This window comes from Thamnophis sirtalis, unplaced genomic scaffold (assembly GCF_051295495.1).
Source record: "Thamnophis sirtalis isolate CommonGarterSnake01/CBP01778 unplaced genomic scaffold, rThaSir2_p1.2 scaffold_9, whole genome shotgun sequence".
NCBI lineage: Eukaryota > Metazoa > Chordata > Lepidosauria > Squamata > Natricidae > Thamnophis > Thamnophis sirtalis.
Genome location: NW_028261389.1, coordinates 22,650,434 through 22,671,133, shown reverse-complemented (window position 1 = coordinate 22,671,133; position 20,700 = coordinate 22,650,434). Strand labels below are relative to the sequence as shown.

General features: G+C 35.4%; 1 protein-coding gene and 1 long non-coding RNA gene across 3 annotated transcripts in view; one reads left to right on the top strand and one right to left on the bottom strand.

Annotated features, from left to right (window-relative positions):
* LOC148044062 (uncharacterized) overlaps window positions 1–13,207 on the top strand; it is a 108,186-nt gene extending 94,979 nt beyond the window's left edge. Inside the window, exons 2-3 of the long non-coding RNA XR_015697701.1 lie at window positions 3,860–4,074; window positions 12,646–13,207. This is a non-coding gene — a long non-coding RNA (uncharacterized LOC148044062). The remainder of the gene's footprint in view (window positions 1–3,859; window positions 4,075–12,645) is intronic.
* TBXAS1 (thromboxane A synthase 1) overlaps window positions 1–20,700 on the bottom strand; it is a 298,523-nt gene that overhangs the window by 185,273 nt on the left and 92,550 nt on the right. For both annotated transcript variants that reach the window (XM_087723026.1, XM_087723027.1), the window contains one exon: window positions 4,791–4,843. In XM_087723026.1, coding sequence (XP_087579152.1) covers window positions 4,791–4,843 — 53 coding nt within the window. The remainder of the gene's footprint in view (window positions 1–4,790; window positions 4,844–20,700) is intronic.

Below are 20,700 nucleotides of genomic sequence, written 5' to 3'. Positions count from 1 at the left end.
TTGAGGGGAAAGGTCTCTAGAGATGCATATCAACTTTTCTCCTGCTCTTCCCAGAGATGCCCTAGATGGGCATAGTATATGGAATATGTTCTTCAACAATGTTGAAGAACCTCAACAACCTCATCACTTAGCTATAGTTAATGAACTGCCTATCAATTAACAAACAACTATGTTTGAAGCAACTGCTGCACTAGATTTCACTAAAGAAAAAATCATCTCTTCATGGTTGCGTAACAGAAGCAAAGTTTTCTTTGAATGACGCTCAGCTTCTAAAGACTTTGTGGGCATGGACATGCCAACTTCTTGGCAATTGTATGCAAACTGGTTGAAAAGGTGTGTTACTAATCTGTATCCAGCTGAGGGGATGAATTTGGTTATTCTTCTATTGTCAGTACTTAGTTTGTTGTTATTTTTACTTGTCTAAAGTTCCCAGATCCATTAACAGACACTCTAGAGGGGGATCTAATGTCACAACAACCAATTTGTTCCCCAGTATGAGCTGCATTTTCTGAAAGCTTCTGTCAAAAATTCACCTCAGAAACCTGGAACAATGTCACAACTGCTGTTTGTTTCTAGCAAGTAAAGTGCTTTTGGCACTCTCCGTATTATTCACCCCCACACTTTTCTATGTCAATTTGCTCCATAGTAATGGAATACTACATGTGCCCAAATGTTGGCACCCTTTCTAATAATAAAGAAGCATGCATTCTCTAATGGAAGGATCGGCTAAAAAAAATAGTTTAAACTGTTTAAAATCAGCTTTTAAAAAGCAACTACAGTAGGTTAACATTCTTTTTTCTGTTCTTTAATCATTTTTAAAAGTTAATTGTTTTAATGTAAATATAAATATATACAAACTATATATAGCAAGCAATCCCCTATCACACATAAGGAAGATATTTTAGCCAGTTATAGTCAGAGCATATTTGAATTTCAGAAGGCATGTTCTGAGTGATGTGGTGGCCATGAGGGAGCTTTTCCATTCACAGAATGATTGTCAAGCCACAAAACGGTGGCTGCTTTAGCTAAAACAAAGAAATCTATGTTTTGTATACTATACATCTACATATATTCACTAGAAACAAAATAAGTTTAAAGTATAAACGTCTGAACAGAGATATAGAAATGCACTTGTTTTAACTCATTAAAATGAAATGGATTAAAAAGGAAAGCAACTATATCATAATTTCCCCATGTACTAAAGAACTGCTATTTTGTGGCAGCATCTATATTTTAAAATAATCTACAATTTAAATTGAGTTTGTTCTTCTGGAAACTATTGAATGTTTGGAAATTATTGAACATTTCTGGATGCCCTGATACTTAAGCAGATAATTGTATTATGATTTTTGACATTTATCATTTTTTTAAAATTTGGATGTTTCATTATACTAAACAGCCAATATAAATTAATTATTTCAGAAAGAGCTTAATAGTAATAGCAGTAGACTTATATACCGCTTCATAGGGCTTTCAGCCCTCTCTAAGCGGTTTACAGAGAGTCAGCATATTGCCCCCAACAATCTGGGTCCTCATTTTACCCACCTCGGAAGGATGGAAGGCTGAGTCAACCCTGAGCCGGTGAGATTTGAACCGCTGAACTGCTGATCTAGCAGTAGCCTGCAGTGCTGCATTTAACCACTGCGCCACCTTGGCTCTAAAAATGAATTCATTTCTTAAAAATGAATACATGAAAAGAGACTATTTTGAAGGTTGACCAGAGGGCACCAGAAAGAACTAAGCATTGTAATTAATATAGTAGCAGAGACCCATTAAGAAAACAGAAATACTATTTGACTAAGACTGTTTTGGTTTAATTGTGGTCATAAGGCAAGGGCTTCCTGTATTGTTTGTATTAGTTTTTATCTATTTGTAAACCTTAGAAAATTATTTTATTCAGCATTCCATTCACTATCACTTTGGAAGTATCACTTCCCTTTAGAATTTTTTTAGAAAATATTTTTGTACTTTTGCCAACATTGGCCTTTCTTCAAAGCAGCAGATTTTTTTCACTCAGGTATGGATTGACCAGATGTACTACTAATTTATTTTTTAGGGAGTGTGGAAGAGGGAGGAAAGAATTGCTAGAAATCTAGATTTTAGCAAGAACTTATAAAGCACAAAAAAGTAAATGCTGAATACTAAAGAACAAATAATCTGTGTCTAAGGCAAAAATAAATCAAAATATTAAGAAGTTTTGTATCATTAACATAAATTCTTCAATATCATAATATAATAAATGGTAATATGACAAAGATAACACACAAAATTTCCTTATCAATATTTTAGCAGTAATTAAAATATTTCAACAACTAGAATATGGCACTTAAATAATTAACATTCTCTTTTTTTATCATCAGAAAAGGCTTAACAGTGATTAAACATGTATCACTTGGGAGATTTTGATATTTAAAATTGCAGAGATATGACATTTGAAGATTTTGAATTTTGTTTTTAATGGCTTTAAATGCAAGCGCCATCATTTAACATTAAAAAGCACATTCTCAGGAAAATGGGAGGTCAGTCCTTATAAATGAAAAAAAAATATTGAGAAGATAAAGCTGAAATGTCATAGCTGTGTTAGTTTAACAGAAGTCATATACAGATTCCAATCATTGTGAGAAGCTAAAAGTGTTCCATTGGAAATTACTGTATGTAATTTTCTCCCATCTGACAAATCTATTCTAACTGTGGAAGCTTTCAGAAGGAGTGTTAAGTGTCTGGATGCTCCCCTGAACATTGGGGGGCAAAACAGATGGATCATTTGACAGAATTTAGAAGACATGAGGGAACTAATCATCTCCTTTTAAATGATGATGAATGGACCAGGCCCCACAGAAACAATGAAAGTTATAACACAATGTATCTTCAGAAAGAGTTTGTTTTTTTCAGATGACAGTAAAAAACAGCAATCTTTGAGCAAGAGGATAAATCATGATATTTTCTTAAATAAGATACTGAACATGAGAAGTCTTGAAAGGACATTCTGAAGGTGTAGAAACTGACATAGTTTATTTTACAAAGTCCTGGTTGAGCTCGAAAGAGGGTGTACAGTGTTAAACACTTAAAACAGTGTTCACTCAAATTTCTGGTTTTGCATCAGGCTAGATCCAACCCTCCTGGCATTGTGGAAAATCTTTAAAATATGGCTCTTTTCCATGGCCTTGGGTTAAGTGGTTGGGACTCCTTTTTGTGGTTATTAGATTCACTTTAGGTTTTTAATTCTAATTATTATATTCTGTTTTTATGTTGTTGGTTTTATTGATATTATCCAGAGCCAGTTGAAATTGGGCAGTATCTAAATTGAGTAAATTAAATTATCAACTGGCCCACCCACTCAGGAAGGAATGGAACCACTGTAAACCATTGCAAAGGGTTTAGAAAGATACCACGGTCAATGGCATGGGCGCAATTTTCAAAGAGGGATCTGGAGGCAAGTATATTAGGACATGTCAGGAGGTCTGGAATTCTACAATGACTTTATAGTCTGCTGTTCAAACAGTTGCTCACAAACAGGATGAACCACTGTGATAAGCCTGCTTAGTAAACATTTCACAGTGCTAACAAGAAGCTGCTACATGACCTTCCACAAAACTGAAAAGACAAAGTTTGTGTTCACCCAAATAGGAAGTCTGCAGTATGAGATGATCCAGAATTCTTCAGACAGAGAAGTAAAAAATTAAATTAAATAGTTGAGTAAATCAAATACATTCTAGGATCATTAGAAGCTTGGAGAATGTATGATATGCCTGTTTTGGTTCATAATTTATCTGTGTGAAACCTAGAGATTACAATAAAAGTATAGTTAAGAATACCGTTATAATATTATTAAAGAAACTTTTTTTTCTTCCTTTCTTAGCCCCACACCATCAAGCTCTACCTTCTTTTTCTGAAGGCAAGCAATATTATGGAATGAGGCATGTGGAAGACTCATATTTTGGAGAATTTCAATACCTTCTGCTTACCCTCAACACCAAGCAGTTCAATGGTATCCAAAAATAAATCCTCTGAACTGGAGATGTTTCAAAGAGTCCCAGACATGTGTTTTGAGTCCAAAGGCATGTTTCTCAACTGGTGAGTTTGCATATCTCCATAGTTAAGAATATTATCCCTCTCATAAAACATCTTGTTGTGTTGATTTCCTTGGTTTTGTAACTGCTTAAAATAGATTCAAAGCTTCTTATCATCTTGCTGCAAACATTAATTAGCAAATTTACGTCCCCAGAAAGCAACTTTCCAGATGAACTGGAAGAAGGGGCAAGTTCTGAGTTCCATCTAATTGAGGAATAATAACGGATGGGAACCAGAAAGTGTATCTTTTATTTTGCTGCACCTGCCTTTTTAAATATCAATCCCCCAAAAATTAGGTTGGCTGCTGGTCTTCTGGAGGGCACTTAAGACCTGGCTGATCACCCAGCCCTGATGGGTTAAGAGGTCAGATAAGCCTGTGTGCTATTGTTATTAATATGGATATTTATTCTTGGCCATTTTTTAAACATTTTCTCTGTGATGTACTGCTATTTTTATAATTATGTTGATGTTTTTAACCTTTGCTTGCTGTTCAGAGTCACATATGTGAGATGGATGGGCATATAAATTGAATAAAACACATAAATAAATAACTGGATCCAATTTATAACAACTTCAGGGAAAATAATGGAAATTCTAATTCAGTATAACTAAAAAATACCAGATGAGGGATGTGTGATGCTGAGCACATGTCAAAATTCGCAAGAGGTTTCATGCCCTAAATCAAAAAGTAAACAGGAAAAATAAAAAGAACAACTTACCCACAAGAAGGTCCATAATTGCTGATCAGCTTGTTGTGGCTCTCCCAAAAGCCCTGAATGAAAGAGATGACAGAAATTATAGCTGGTTCTTTGTATTACCAGCACTCAAGTGTCCATCAGATTTCAAGAACCTTTTAGATGACCTACTGCTGCTCTAAGCAATGTTTAAAGTACCTTCAGGCAACTCTGTCCACATTTTTATTTTTTATGGGATATATATTTTTTTTGTTTTCTATCCCTCATAAAAAAAGAACTCAATAGTTAGTTTCTCACTAGTGATTAGTTGATAAATACCCTGTATAACTTCCTATAAGCATTTCACAAAGACACTTTCACTGTCTGAAGCCTTTATGTAAAACTATCTATCCATTTTGAATGAACAGGATTAAAGGCTATTAAGTTTTTTTTTTCTTTTTAAAATCCTTATTCAAAGAACATACATATAATGTTTTCTGTTTTAGAATAATCCTTGGATGTTCGTTAAAGCTGAAACTCATTGCATCATAAAGAGATATGATTTATTTCAGAATCATATATTTATTGGCAATTGATTCATGGTGTATTATGCTAGGTTCCTAAGTGTGTTATGACATCTTTATTTATTATATCAGATAAGTCTTGTTAGACTCCTGTTAAATACAATCTTATATTTAACAAGGTTGTATTTAACAAAAAAAAGAGAGAGATTTCTTTATATTCTTTTTTTTCTAGAATCAGTTTCTTACTAGCTGGCCAAAATTGTGATTTAATTAAACATCAAACTCCACAAATTAAAACCACTGATCCCTGGTGCCGCAGAAACAATAATTAAAATGATTTTAATTTATTTTAAAGTTCCTGTTTTGTGCTGATTATGCAAATTAGAATTGTCTTGTAGTGCAAACCAGCCTTCCTCAATCTGAACATCCAACAGAAGCATGGGCATCAACCCCCGTAATCCTCAGATGGCATAACTATGTGCTATGCATTCTGGTAATTGACATGCAGATACCTTAAGATGCTCAACTAGAGGTATGTTGATAGAAACAATTGGCTAAACAGAAAAGTGTAGCTTTTATCTTCAAAAGTGCCAAGCAGCTGCAGTGAAAACATTGAAGAGTGCAATTATGACGAATAAAACCAAATATAAAAAAATAATCTAGATACAGAGATAAAGGATTGAATAGCACTTAGCACTTAGATTTATATACCGCTTCATAGTGCTTTTACGGCCCTCTCTAAGCTGTTTACAGAGTCAGCATATTGCCCCCAACTATCTGGGTTCTAATTTTACCCACCTTGACCAGGTGAGATTTGAACTGCCTAACTGCAGCTAGCAGTCAGCTGAAGTAGCCTGCAGTACTGCACTGTAATCACTGTGGCACCTTGGCTCTTATATGTCTTTGAGTCGGTCATTCTCACTCAGTCCAACCCACATCACAGGATTGTTGTTGTGGGGAAACTAGGAGGAGAAAGTTTTGTTGGATATGTTTGCTTTCTTGAGGTATTTGTAAAAACAATAAAGGTGAGATACAAGTAAGTAAATAAAGCTTTTCAAGTATCTTCCAACACTAAATTCCAACATTTAGTGGTTGTCTAAAAAGCAAGCAGAACAGTCTTTAAGAATAACAGTGTTTAAGAAACACTAATAAACTTCATTTATGTACTGCCACATATTTTCCAGGAGCACTTAGTGTTTCTCGTAGCATTTATAATTTCTAATAAAACACAAAATATTCAGATAAAATTGTCATGGAATATGTATTTGTAAATGCACAAAACAGTGGCTAATAAGGCCATGACAGAGATATTCAAACTCAAAATAACATTAGGCTTATAATGCTGAACATCAGCAAAGAATTTCAAATGAATTTGTTTCCCAAATGTAGCTGAATTATGATGCATTTGTTTTTCAGTGTAAACACTGGATTTTTGCAAGGAAAGTGAGATGTATGGTTTCTAAATAAATATTTTATAATGCCCTATTGAAACAGAGAATCAGTTGCCAGGAATTAAAAATTGGGTCTATGCAGTTTAGAGACAGCCACTGGATCTCATCCATGCCCATGATAACATGCAAAATATAAAGCTGTGGTGGAGGGAATGGGACAACTTGCCTTGGTCAACTCGCCATGACCAACTCGCAACAACCAACTCATCATGGCCAACTCGCCATGGGAAAACTTGCCTCAGGATAATTTACCAATTTTATTTAATTATTTTAAATAAATAAAAAATATTTTAATTTTTGCCCTTTATATTTCATTCTGTCCCCTTTTCATTCTGCATCCTATATTTATTATTCCACTCCACCAATTCTTTGATATTAATATAATTCTTGTCCTGTGGCAAGATGGCCATGGCGAGTTGTCTTGCAACAAGTTGGCTTTGGCAAGTTAGCCATGGTGATTTGTTCTTGGCGAGTTGGCCCTGGCAAGTTGTCATAGTTGTGGGGAGGGGCACAACTTGATCTTAAACACAGTATAAATCCAGCCATTAGCCTTCTTAGCCTAAACACTGCAAATGAGTCTCTGTAGTTGGATCTCAGAATGACCCATCTTCCTTCTCACAATCTCCAGTTTAATACCACAATTTGGAATGTACAGTATTTCATATACTGTACATTCTTTGTACAATGCTGTGAGCATTCCTTGCTTGAATAAAGATGCCAACAAAGAACTGATGTCATGTGGTAGCCGTATAATATATTGACAATTTTGTGGTAAACAAAGTCCTTGCTTAACAATCCCTTGCTTAGCAACTGTTCGGAATTATCACACAAACACACCACACAGCATTTATGACCCTATTTTGAAGTTCTGACAGTCACACTCTTTCCAGAACCACATAATCACATTCTGGCCATTTGGTAACCAGCTTGTTTGCAGCATCCTATGGTCACTTGACTATGATTTTTGACATTTTTTCCTGGTTTTGGTGTTTATTTTTGGTTTCTGTGGATTAAAACAGCTAGTAGACCAAACAAATTTGCTTAATGACTACTGTGTTCACTTAATGACCACTGTGTTTGTTTAATAACCACCAAAAAAAGTGAAAAATCTGGTATGGTCACATGGTGACTGGCTTAGTGACCGCAAAAATTTACAACTGTAAGTCTGGGCTCAATTACAGTTGTAGGCAGCATCTCTTATCCTTATCTACAATATCATCCATGTATTGCACTACAGATGTTGACATTATATGCGTTTTTGTCCTATCTGTAATTTCTTTGGAATATGACCAAGTCAAGCGATTTCTCATTCAAAGAATAAGGGATAAGTTTCAGGGTTAGGGTTACTTAATAGGTTACCCAAACATGGCAGAAACTAGATAAATAAGGGCACTTGGAAACCAGCAAGATATCTATAAAATGTAACTATCTTCAAGTTAATCATAGCATTTTTCAAAGTTGGCATAACATTTATCATCCACAGTGCTACACGTGGATGGTAGGGATATCTGGCACATCAATGGTAAATATTGTAATAGTCTACATACATGTGCACGAATGCAGATCATTTTCAGAACATAAGGCTGAGAATCTCCATAGACTTTCAAAGCTTTAGCTTTCAGTCCTTTAATTATGTCAACTTCCATAAAGCAGATATATATTTTTTTTTTAAAATGTGTTTATACTGTTCTACAGATTTAAAGAATATGGAAAAATGCCCCCCCCCCAATTAAAGATCAACTAAAAAATAGTAGCAAATAAGAGAATAAATATATTATGTGTACTATACTAGTACTATATGAACATTACAAATTTGAAAGAAAAAAAATATGGTTGTTGTGAAAAACAATGCCAACGCAAAGAGAACCATGCCACCTTTAGATGGCTAGAAAAATCTATCAATTTCAAAATGTCAAAAATGGATAGATTACAAATCTCCTGAATCCAGTGTGTCATATCTGGAATAATATTACTTTTCCAATTTCGCAAAATGAATCTGTAATTTCCCATGCCCAACGTAGCCAAAGTTCCTCAAAACAATATCAGATATTTGGAATGTAAATAAGTACATTTTCCCCAAAACCTACTTATACATATTAACATATTGTTTCCAAAAGATGCAAATAGCTTATATGCAAAGAGCATATATACTATATTTGCATATAAGCAATAATATATATATTGTATTTGTGCTGATAAATAGATAAACACTTAATACACACACACACACACACACACACACACACACACACACACACACACACACACACACACACACACACATATATATATATATATATATATATATATATATATATATATTATAAGGTCAAACCATATGAATCAATGATCTCTCAAAGACTGTACATCAAGCAAAAATCTCTCCAATGATAATTGTTTAAATACATTTGTGCTTAATAAAGCAGAAATAAGCATGGAAACCAGTTGCTAGACACATGTGCATGAAATTCTATCGATCCCGTTCTTTTTTTAAAAAAAAAATACATCATGTACACAGTTTGCTTCCTTTGATCATCATCTCTAATAGTCATCCTCTGTGGGTGATATTCTTTAATTTATGTGTGTGCCATTTCAGATTTTAATGCACATATACAGGCCGCCTGAATTTAATAAAAACAGCTTTTCTACCCTTTAGAGTTATTGAGAGGTTAGTGTTATGTAATTAAGTTAATCCTCATTTGTAAAGGCTAATTAACTAAATGCTAATTGAATCCACATATGAACATTAGCACAATGCACTCTCATTAGACAATTTTAAAAAATTAACTTAACTAAAACCAAGCAAATTATTTTGCTTCCTATAATCTTTATAGAAAATGGAGAAAGAAGGGTATTTTGATACAACAGCATGCTTTTTGCCCTTCATTTGCATTTTCTTTGTCTGACAAAGTATACAATCAACAGCTATTGTTGCCTATAGCATTTACCTAAGGCTGAAATTCTATGTCTATTTACTTGAGAACAAGCTCCACTGCGCTTATTTGGATTTACGCCTAAATTAAAACCTGGAAGATTGTGCTATTAAAAAATATGTATTTAAAATCTAATCTAAATGGCAACTCAAACATTCCAAAGAAACCAAGACAAATTTTAATTATATTGGCAATAACCACAAGTTGTGGTAGGTGTATCTTGTCATCTTGGTTTTTTCATATTTGAATAAATTGTCCACATTGTAAAGTCGTGTCTCCTTCATCCTCAGTTCTATGAATCATGAACTCAGAATTTCCCACACAAACATCCCTCTTTTTCTACATATCATGACAGAGAACAGATGATGAAAAAGGACAGCTTCCTACAGCTGCTACATATTTTCCCAAAAAAGATCATACAGATAGTCAGTCTGAAAATGTAGCTCAATCAGCCATTTGTCAAATAATGAGGAGCTATACAGTAGATATGTGGTGAAGCGCTGACTATATCCAAGGTACAAATTTGCTATGAGAGATTTTCAGTATTCTTTGATGGCCTCAATGAGGAAACTATACAAAAAAGTTTTAAATAGTTTATCTTTCTATTCTCTTTACTTTGAATCAAATCAGGGGAGCCAAATTTGTCTATTGTGGAGTAGCCTCTATCTTAAATGATTACGGTATATTGGGGTATTCATCAAACATGTCAAGCTTATGTTGGAAGAAATGTCCACCTGGGTTTAATTCTAAGTGGGGAAAAAGACACTGGAAACATGGAGACTGCTTGGAAAGATGGTTTAATGGCTTTTTGGTCTTGGGCAAAGAAAAAAGCACATGGGTGGGAGAGAGAGAGAGATTGATACCCTCTCTTGGGCCCCGCCTTGGAGCTTCCTGCTCTTCTGTAAGAAATGTATTCTGATTGGTTGTCAGACTCCCATGGGGCCAGGTTGAATCTTGCTGGGTGATGATGTAATGAAGAGGCTATGGGCAATTCCTATTATGGCTGAATGCTAATCCTACCTTTGTTGGATCTTGGGTGAGGGCATTTGCTTATGAATAGACCTAGCTATCTCTTTATCTCTTAAGTGCTGACATCTGCTGTGGGTTATTGAAGAGGGTGAGGGCTATTAAGAGTGTGTCTGCTTCCTGCCTTAAAAAACATGTTTCTCCATTTCTCATCCAGAGAAATATAATAGTCTGCCTTTTTAATATTTCCTAGAATATTTCATTTTTCTAGGAGAGGGGTGGATGCTAACTTCCTACAATTAATAAACAAAGTCTACTGACATCTACTCAAACCATTCTAGCAAGCTGACTGAAGAGAAGAGATCCAGAAATTTAAAATCTATGATGGGTATTCCCCCCACAACTGGCTGTTTGTAAATTTTAACAGAAGTAAAACCTATTGTCTAGTTTTCTACTAATTGGATCAGCTCCTTTTTCGCACCATGCAGCCACCTGCATTTTATTTGAAACACCAAAGATTTCCTCAAACTCTTCATTTCAGTGAAATCTTAAACAAAAGGGACCAAAAAATTTTAAAAGTGAAAGAAAAATGAAGGGACAGTAATTTGAATCAGGAGAAATTCCTTCTTTGTATAGCTTTAAATAATAAAACTATGTTTTTAAAAGCTTTTGTTCCAACATTTCTTTCCAACCTTCCTTGACTTAATGATCACTGAATACATTGTTCTTCAATTCCTCATAATTCCTGGCCAACATAATGTCACATGATACCCAAAGGGCATCAGGTTCGAGGATAATATTGAAGTTCTGCCTTCTCAATTTGTTGCACAAAACATTTTTATTAGACATTATTGCTCTTTTACTCACATGTTATGCAACTATTGTTTTAAGTTTTTCAAATTTTAAAAAAAGGATTAAATATTCTGAATTTAAGAAATGCAGGCATTAATAATATAGGGACACATATATTTAAAAAGATATTGTGGAAAAAATAAAAGTGGCCATATCATAAGCAAGAAAGAATTATTGTCTATGAATATTTTTAAATTTCAGCAGACATTCTATGCTATGGCAGCTGAAGCTTTTACAAAGACCAACATTTAGAGAACAAAAACAACTCTCTACTCCTTTTATTCCTGTGCACCTTATCTAAATATCTCAGTCAATGTTCCTAGCTAATCATCTAATTTGCTTTAACAATTCTGCCTTATAACAAAACTGAGAAATAATACTAATAATTAAAATAAATAAAAGAAGAAAGTGTGAATAATTGATGTGGCAATATCATAGTATAATAAAAGACAAAGACATGCAGAAATTTGTAATGTACAAAGATATGAAAAGCAAAGTTGAAAGATTATGATATAACCAGCTATGGTAATGCCAGTGTTTAGCAGAAGACTGGATAAAATACCCCCCAAAAATTGTGGACAATATTTAGAAAATCTATGCATTAAAAAAAAATCCATTGGCCACACTGCATGAATCTACATACTGTATTTTTCGCTCCATAAGACACACTGTTTTTCCTCCCAAAAGAGGGTGGAAATGTATATGCGTCTTATGGAGTGAATATGGGTGACAGGCAGCAGCAGCAAACAGCAGCAGCAATCCCCGCTGCCTAGAACAGCTGATTGGCGGTATTCCAGGAGGACGATCCAACCACCGATCAGGTGCTCGGGGGTGAGGGGAGGCTCCACTGTTCCCTAGCAGAGGCTACAGACACAGAGGAGGCAGTCTGTTTGCTGTTTGCTGCAAGGATGGTAGCCAGATGAATAGTGAATAGATGGTGGGAGGCAGAGGCAGATTTTTTGTTTGTTTTCCTTCTCTAAACCTAGATGCGTCTTATGGTTAGGAGAGTCTTATGGAGAGAAAAATGTGGTATATACCCTATGCCAATACATTAGAACATTATTGGTTCTTGGGAATAACTTGATGTTTATGAAATCCAACAATGGAAAGAATTAGTAGCTGTGATTTCAGACTATTGTGTATTTAATAATAATTCCACGCTTACCATCTACAGGAGAAAAATAATAAAAACAAAATTGAAGGAATCAAGATGCCTTGTGGAAATAATATCAAGAGTGTGGATAAAGAAAACCATTACAAATACCTGGACAACCTTCAAAATGACAACATCAAACACATTGGGATAAAAAAGAAGGATAGACATGAATATATCCTGAGAGTAAAGAAGATCTTAAATTCCAAACTCAGTGGAGGAAATACCATCCAGGCAATTAACATCCGGGCAATTCTTGTGTTTAGACGTATAACTGGAATAGTGAACTGATCTTATGCAAAACTGAATGTCCTAAATAGGAAAAATAATGCAATTACAGTAATCATGCCCTTCATCACCAATGTTGACAGATTTGACTTACCAAGGAAAATAGGTGGGTATGGAATGTTGTAAGTATGTCAGATAGTTGAAGAAGAAGAAAAGGACATTGGAAGACTATCTGAAGGACAGTGAACAAGATGCACTAAAGCTGGTATATCGTGAAGGCTTACTCAATACTGAAGGCACCAAATAAGTCTATAGAAAGACAAACTGAAGAACTAAAGAGAGACATAGCAAAGCAAAGTATTACATGGTCAGTAATTTAAAAAAAACAAGCAGGCAAAACAGATCATAAATAATGTCGGAATTGAAAAGATAGCAACAGACAGAAAACGCCTTCTCTGCAAAGAAGTTGAAGGAACACTGAACTTCCAAGTTAGCTGCTTCAGGAAAATCACACAAACTAACTATTAACAATGGTATGACGAAGCAGAGACAATGATGCATTGGAATATGTGTAAGAAATGCCATTTGCCTGTAAGCAAGAACTGGTGGAACCATAAAATAGGCAAAGTAATACAAAACAAAGACGCTAAAGTGCTCTGGAACTTTAGAATTCAAACAGAGAAGAATCTTTTACTCAGCAGCCCAGACTTAACAAATGTTGATAAGAAAGACCAAAAAAAGTCCAGTTAATGGACATGGTTATACCTGGAGACAGCAGAGTAGAATAGAAGGAAATGGAGTAAATCACAAAATGCAAAGATCTGCAAATAGAAATAGAACAATTATGGCAAAATAAGCAAAAATGTTACTAATAGTAATAGGCGCCTTTGGTGCAATCCAAAATATCTGGAGCACCATGTGAATACCCTCGAACTGACAAAATCACCATCAGTCAATTGCAAAAGGCAGCTTTACCTGGAATAGTTTACATTTTGTGACTATACCTTTAACACCATCATAAAACATTTGCCTATCCCAGGTCCTTGGAAGGGACTTGATAGATGGCTAAAAATGCCAAATCCAGTTTAAACATCTGGTTGACCATGGGAACATCCATAATAATAATAATAATTTGTTAATTTTATATGCTGCTTACCTCCCTAATAACTCTGAGCAGTTTACAGTTGTTAAAACATTTAAAAAGCAAAAGCAAAACAAAAACACAAAAACACCACAAGACAAAAGAACAATAATGGCAAAAAAATAAACAAACAGACCCAAATAGGAAGAAAGGGATATCAATCAAATTTACCAAAAGCCGGAACACCAGAAGTCTGATGTTATTCAGATGTACAACTGAAACAGAAGCCTTGCCAACAAATGATTTCTTTTAAATTCTTTATCAAATTCTTCCTTAAAGTAAACATTTCTTCTTTACTAACTGACTATTCAAAGTAGAGAATAACTAATTGATTAAAAGAAAGGATTGGGTGTGTGTGTGTCATAAATATAATGATCCAGAGATGTCTACAAGAAGTTATCAGAACCTAACATCTTTGCACTGTTGCTTTCACAACTATGAGTGCACAAACAAAATGAGATCTGAGAACACAGATGGAAGGTATGGCATTGTCATGACTATAAAGGTAAAGGTTCCCCTTACACATTTGTGCTAGTCATTCCTGACTCTAGGGGGCGGTGCTCTTCTTCGTCTCAAAGCCAAAGAGCCAGCACTGTCCGAAGATATCTCCGTGGTCATGTGGCCAGCATGACTAAGTCATGACTATGGATAGGTCCATATACTGAATGAATCCATTGTGCGTTTTATTTGATTTTGGCTAGTCCTAGTATAAAACCCAGCCATTATAATTTGTAACTCATACTGTAAATCTTAATGTGCTATGTGAACCAAGCCAATAGTGGCTTATTCAGTAAAACATAACGAAACAAAACATGATATATACATCTAGCCAGGCAACATACTTCCTAAAGATTACTGTAGTCAGCTGACCAAGGGAGGCAATACAGTGGGAGTCTAAATAAATAAGATTTGTGAGGATTCTCCAGCAAATTCTAAGAGCCCTGATGGAATGCCAGGTTAACAACAAAAGAGGAGCTCTATAGCATGAAACAACTTCAAGTGTGATGTTATAGTGCTTGATTTGGGAAAGCATTCCTTAAGCATGCAATAGCCAAAATGCTCATACCTCTGCATAAATACGATACGTAGTGCCCCAATATGAGGGGAGGGGTGATTAGAAATCCACTGAGAAGACAAACCATAGCAGGATGCCTGCAGAAATGGAGATAACAGCCTTCTTTTCCCAACATGAGTAACATAGTTGTCCCAGGATACACTATCAACAAGTCTGGGGGATGGTTGAGTGAAGTAAGAATTGTATGAATTACACATTCATGGATATTACAACTTCCTAGAGGTAACCGTATCAGCCTAAAGCATAGTTAGATGCCCCATGCTCTGTAAGCCTGAAATAATTAATTTCTTGCAAGACAACAACAATAAGACAACAATTCTTTGTCATTTACTTTGCTCCTAGCATAGCACTCCGTCAGGCTCTGCATAATTAAATACAATAAAATTCTATCACACTACAATTTTCAACACTCGCAGCCTGCATAGACAATTAGACAATTAAATAATTAGATAATGGGAACTGTATATTATTGGAGGATGCTGTTCCAAAGAAGTCAGGTCTATACAACAGGCCAATTGCCCCCATGTTCTGCATTGTGAAAAGTCACACAAAGAAGCTGACTGTTCAGGTAACCAGAGATAACCTTTTCTTCCTAATGTGTTCAGCCTAATCTGAGAAGTCAAATGCCAGCCATTCTACCACACATACTTAGTTTTGAATCTCAGTAAATCTCACTTTGACAAAATTTTGAGAATCTTGGTCAAAATATTGCTCATAGAATCCAACTGTTAAGCATGCAATCTTTAATGTATAAAGCATAAACCACAGAAATTTAATAATATATCTTTTTTATTGAAAAATCACACAGGAAAGGTATTTTACATTTCAGAAACAGAAAAGGTGTACATCTAAATCCACATGGAATATAAGAAGAAATGAACATAAAAATTGCCTACTATGGTTAGACTATTTCAAACAAGTATTTTTAATTTCAGCAAGTTAATATTTATCATAGATTTTATACAATGCTTTACATTGTAGTATTATATTTTGCTTTACTTTTGATTTAATGTAAAAGTCTACAACCTGATTCTCTCAAAGCCTTTATATAGCACTCTTGAATTCCTTCAAAAACTGACATACATCTAAAAATTATTTAATTTATTATTCAATCTGAGCACCAGCCCACTCAGGAAAAGTAACGTGGGGGAGCAGACAACAATCCAATGAAACATTGAAATTACTGATATTTATAAATTGCAAACATTGCCAAAAAAAATACAACTATACATTTCAATGTGAAGAATTTTGAACGATCTGGTCAAAACTTATAGAGCTGGTTTCCAGCCTATGTTTTTTCATAATTTAATGTTAAGACCATAACATTAATTTAAGATCATATAATTATCATCATCATCATTCTATTCACTGTCTATCCACTGCAGATGAAGGCCTCTTCTGAATATTTCCAACCAATAGTCTTGAATTTTCCTTTGCCAGAAGGGCCCACAATACTTCCTAATGTTGTCATTCCATCTTGTTTTAGGTGTCTTATTTGGCACTTTTTAATCAAGTGGAATCCATTCTATGACTGCCTTAGTCCACCTACCAATTATCAGTATATTTCATTGTTTTAAAAAGCAAGCACACACTACACAAAGGATTTAAAGTGTTAGACATACTAATGAAAACACTAAGATTCCAGAGTCCTTCTTCATGTGTATTGTGTAAGCATAGAGTAGGGCTGAGGTAGCCCAGCAGGCCCCTGTCCTATTAGGATTGGGTTTTCATAAGTGAACGCCAGTGGTGGGTTTCAAAAATTGTTCGAACCTACTCTGTAGGTGTGGCCTCCTTTGTGGGAGTGGCTTGCTGCCCATGTGACCGGATATGAAGTTGCCGACGACACTTGTCAGAACCACCTTAAATTACCTCACACACAGCGCTGGCATGCATAAGAATATGATGTAAACTTGTTTTTTAAAAGGCATCTTTGGTTTGCATTAAAACAACTTCAACACACGCAATCTTCTGATTGCACCACAAACGCAGTAGTCATCCTTACCTTTCACAGAGGCACTGAGCTTTATAAATATGAGCATGATAGTGTAGAATAATCATATCCAAGGACAAGTGGTGGGTTTAAAAAAAATTGGAACCTTTTCTGTAGGTGTGGCCTGCTTTCCGGGTCCACTGATGGAAACTCTTCTAACCAGTTCGGTAGATTTGACGAACCGGTTCTACCGAATAGGTGCGAACTGGTAGGAACCCACCTCTGGTGAATGCTGATACAAGCTGATCAGGGGTGATGTTTGGAGCAGCTCAGAGGTGGGTTTCTACCAGTTCGGACCGGTTTGGCCGAGTAGGTAGTAACTCGGCCTGCCACACCCCCAAACTGTTTCTCTCGGGGGGCTCTTGGGCCCCATAATCTTTTAAGTACTGTGCATGTGTGCATAGCACCTCCCTGGGCAAACCAGCAGTAGCAGCAGCCAGAACCCATTCCTAGAGCAGCTCATCACTCCATCTTGGATGGAGGCCTGAGGGGGAACCCCTATATCCCCATGCTCTTTAGAGTTCTGCCTTCATGAAAAAAACCAGAGTTAATTCCTTTTGCCTTCAAAAGACTGTATACCAGAAAGAATAAGTTAATTAACCAGATTCCCTGATTACAGTAGGAGGCTTAGCTTAGATGAAAGAAGGGAGAGCAGGTGACTAGACTAAAACCACAGTGCAAAAACAATTTCCTACGTAAGGGAAATTCTTAATTATTTGTTTCAATTAAAAATTGCTGTCACCGCAAAGATTTTAATGTGTGGGGTCATGAGACAGTAAAAACAGATGAGATGGATTGCAGTCTAATGCCTCCAGCATTTGCTATGCGTCAGCTAAAAATCCATTCAAACATTTGTATAAATCTTATTTATGTAGTGGAATTTGTTAACAATATATTTTTATAGTACAACATAAATCTTGTTATCAGATTCTGATTCTGTCACTTTCAAAGTAACAATCAATAATGGATAATCTTTAGACAAATAGCAGTGTTTAGAACATCTCTTGAAATAATTATAGCATTGTCGTCTTTCCACAATATGTAATATAACAGTGTGGTTTGCTTGTTTTGAATAATCAAAAGCATGGCATCAGTTCTAATTCAAGCACATATATTTATGAGTAATTCTTACTGTATCATTTTAGCATGTTATTTAGGATAGATTTCAAGTGCTGTATCTATTTACTTTTTATCTTTGACTTAAAATTAGGTTTGCAAAAAATAAAATTAAACCAATTTATCATTTTTATTTATATATAAGAGCACCATAAACTGCATCAGATCAGGAAGAGAAATTGAGAAATATGTTGTAAATATGTATTTTTATATATACTTAATATAATATTTAGTCATTTATACCTAGTTCCCCAAAATTCAGAAACCTAAAATGAATAGTCAGAACCACAGATCAATGTCATATCCATCTGGATTCATTTCACCAATCAGTATCCAATTAGCAGGAAGTACTGGTCCTCTGAGAAACCATCAACAAGTTCAAATCTCAAAGCTTAACACATAAAAGATTCTGTAACATTTTACATTTCATGCTATACATTACGTATCTAGTATGATACTCAGCAGATTTTAAATTGTAAAAAATATATAAATGTGAACTAAGCAACCATATTGCTAAGATTATGAAACTAGTGATAACAAGTTATGGACTCGGGTGTTATTGCATGTGATTTTGCTTTTGATTCTAAGAATCCTGCTTGCCCATCAGAATGAAATGAATTATAGTTAGACTAGAATTAGAAATATTCAAATCATGGGTTGTGACGGTTTATAAACAACTATAGTTAAGTTTAAAGAAGACAGGTCAACCTATTCTCCAAAGGACCTGAAGGCAGGACAGGAAGCAATGGATGGAAACTAATCAAGGAGAACCAACCTGAAACTAAGGAGAAATTTCTTGACAGTTAGAACAATTAATCAGTTGAACAACTTGCTTCCAGAAGTTGTGGGTTCTCCAACACTGGAGGCTTTTAAGAAGAGATTGGACAACCATTTGTCTGAAATAGTATAGAGTTTCCTGCTTAAGCCAGGGGTTGGACTAGAAGACCCAAGATCCTTTCCAACTCTGTTATTCTGTTAACCACAGTTGAGGTTCACTTAGCCTCCATTGTGGTTAAACTACAACTGAGATGCACCCATCCTCTTACACCACTGGTGGCAGCACACATTGGCATGACATTTATATCTTCATCAAAAAGAGACCCATTCATTCCTTCTTTTATTTTTGCTAAAAAAAAATGTAATCTCTAATTGGAATATTGACAGGACTGATTATTTATAAATTTAGTAACATCTGGAGGGTCAAATATTTCCCATTCTTCATTTACACATTATTTATTATTTTTTAAAAATATAAGCTAGGACAGTGATGGCGAACCTTTTTCGTATGGCGTGTCAAAATCGAGCATGTACATACTATCGTGCACATGTGTGTCCCCACATCAATACAATCTTATCCACCCACCTGTGTATGTGCGTGAACACCTCCCCACCCCCCATGCATGGATGTGCGTACGACCCTTCCCCATGCTCGAGGCTTTCCTGAACCCTGGGGAGGGCGAAGACAACCTCCCCCAGCCCCCTCAGAGACCCTCTGAACTTCCAATTGGCCTGTTGAGACCATTTTTCACCCTCCCCAACCTCTGGATGCTTTCCTGAAATCTGGGGAAGGCAAAAACGGTCTCTCCTAGCCCTCCGGAAGGCCAAAAATCAGCTCGTCAGTGCATACATGCATGCCAGAACTGACGGCTGGTGTGTCAGCCAATATGACTCCGCATGCCATAGGTTCGCGATCACGGAGCTAAGGCATGCCCATTCTAGTAGCATTTTAAGTTGGTTTGAAGTACCTTATTAACTAATAAAGTACTTACTAATATAGGACAATACAGAATAAAAATTCAAAAGTATCAAAGTTCAAATATTTAGGAACAACATTCAATAGAGATGGAAAAATGGATGAAGAGATTAGCATATGATGCAGTATTGGGATAACTTGCTCCACTCCTATAACATAAGGCAGTACTAATCAAGCACAAAGAAGCATCTCATACAAAGTATATTCATCCCACGCTAGATTATTAGTGCCAAACATGGACCACTTACAACAAAACATAAATGAAAGATAGTCAAAGTTATTGAGATGTTTGAGGAAAGCGACTGGAGTGACCAGAAGAGACAAAATCAGAAATGAGACCATAAGAGAAAGAATAGGAACCAATCTTAAATTACATACAAAAACAGCAAATAAAGTGGTTTGCTCACCTGTAGAAGATATCCTGGGAATCCATACAGTATAAGACATATACAAAAGAGGAGGAGGTCAAAGAACATGAGGCAGACCCAGACAAAATCAAAGATACAGTACACCATCAATTAACAATGACTGAAGTTGCCAAAGAGCAAAAGTCAAAAATTTAAATGTACACTAATAGGCATACATTAAAATAAAATTTGTTGCATACAGCTCTCAAAGAGAGGCAGTGATCCTTTGAGAGCTATATGTAAAAAAAATCATTTTAATGCCAATTAGTACACATTTAAAGTGACAATAAAGTCACTTTAATAAGTCTAAGTCCTTTGTATCTCCCACCACATACAAAACAATAAAAGAGGAAGTCAAGAACAAGA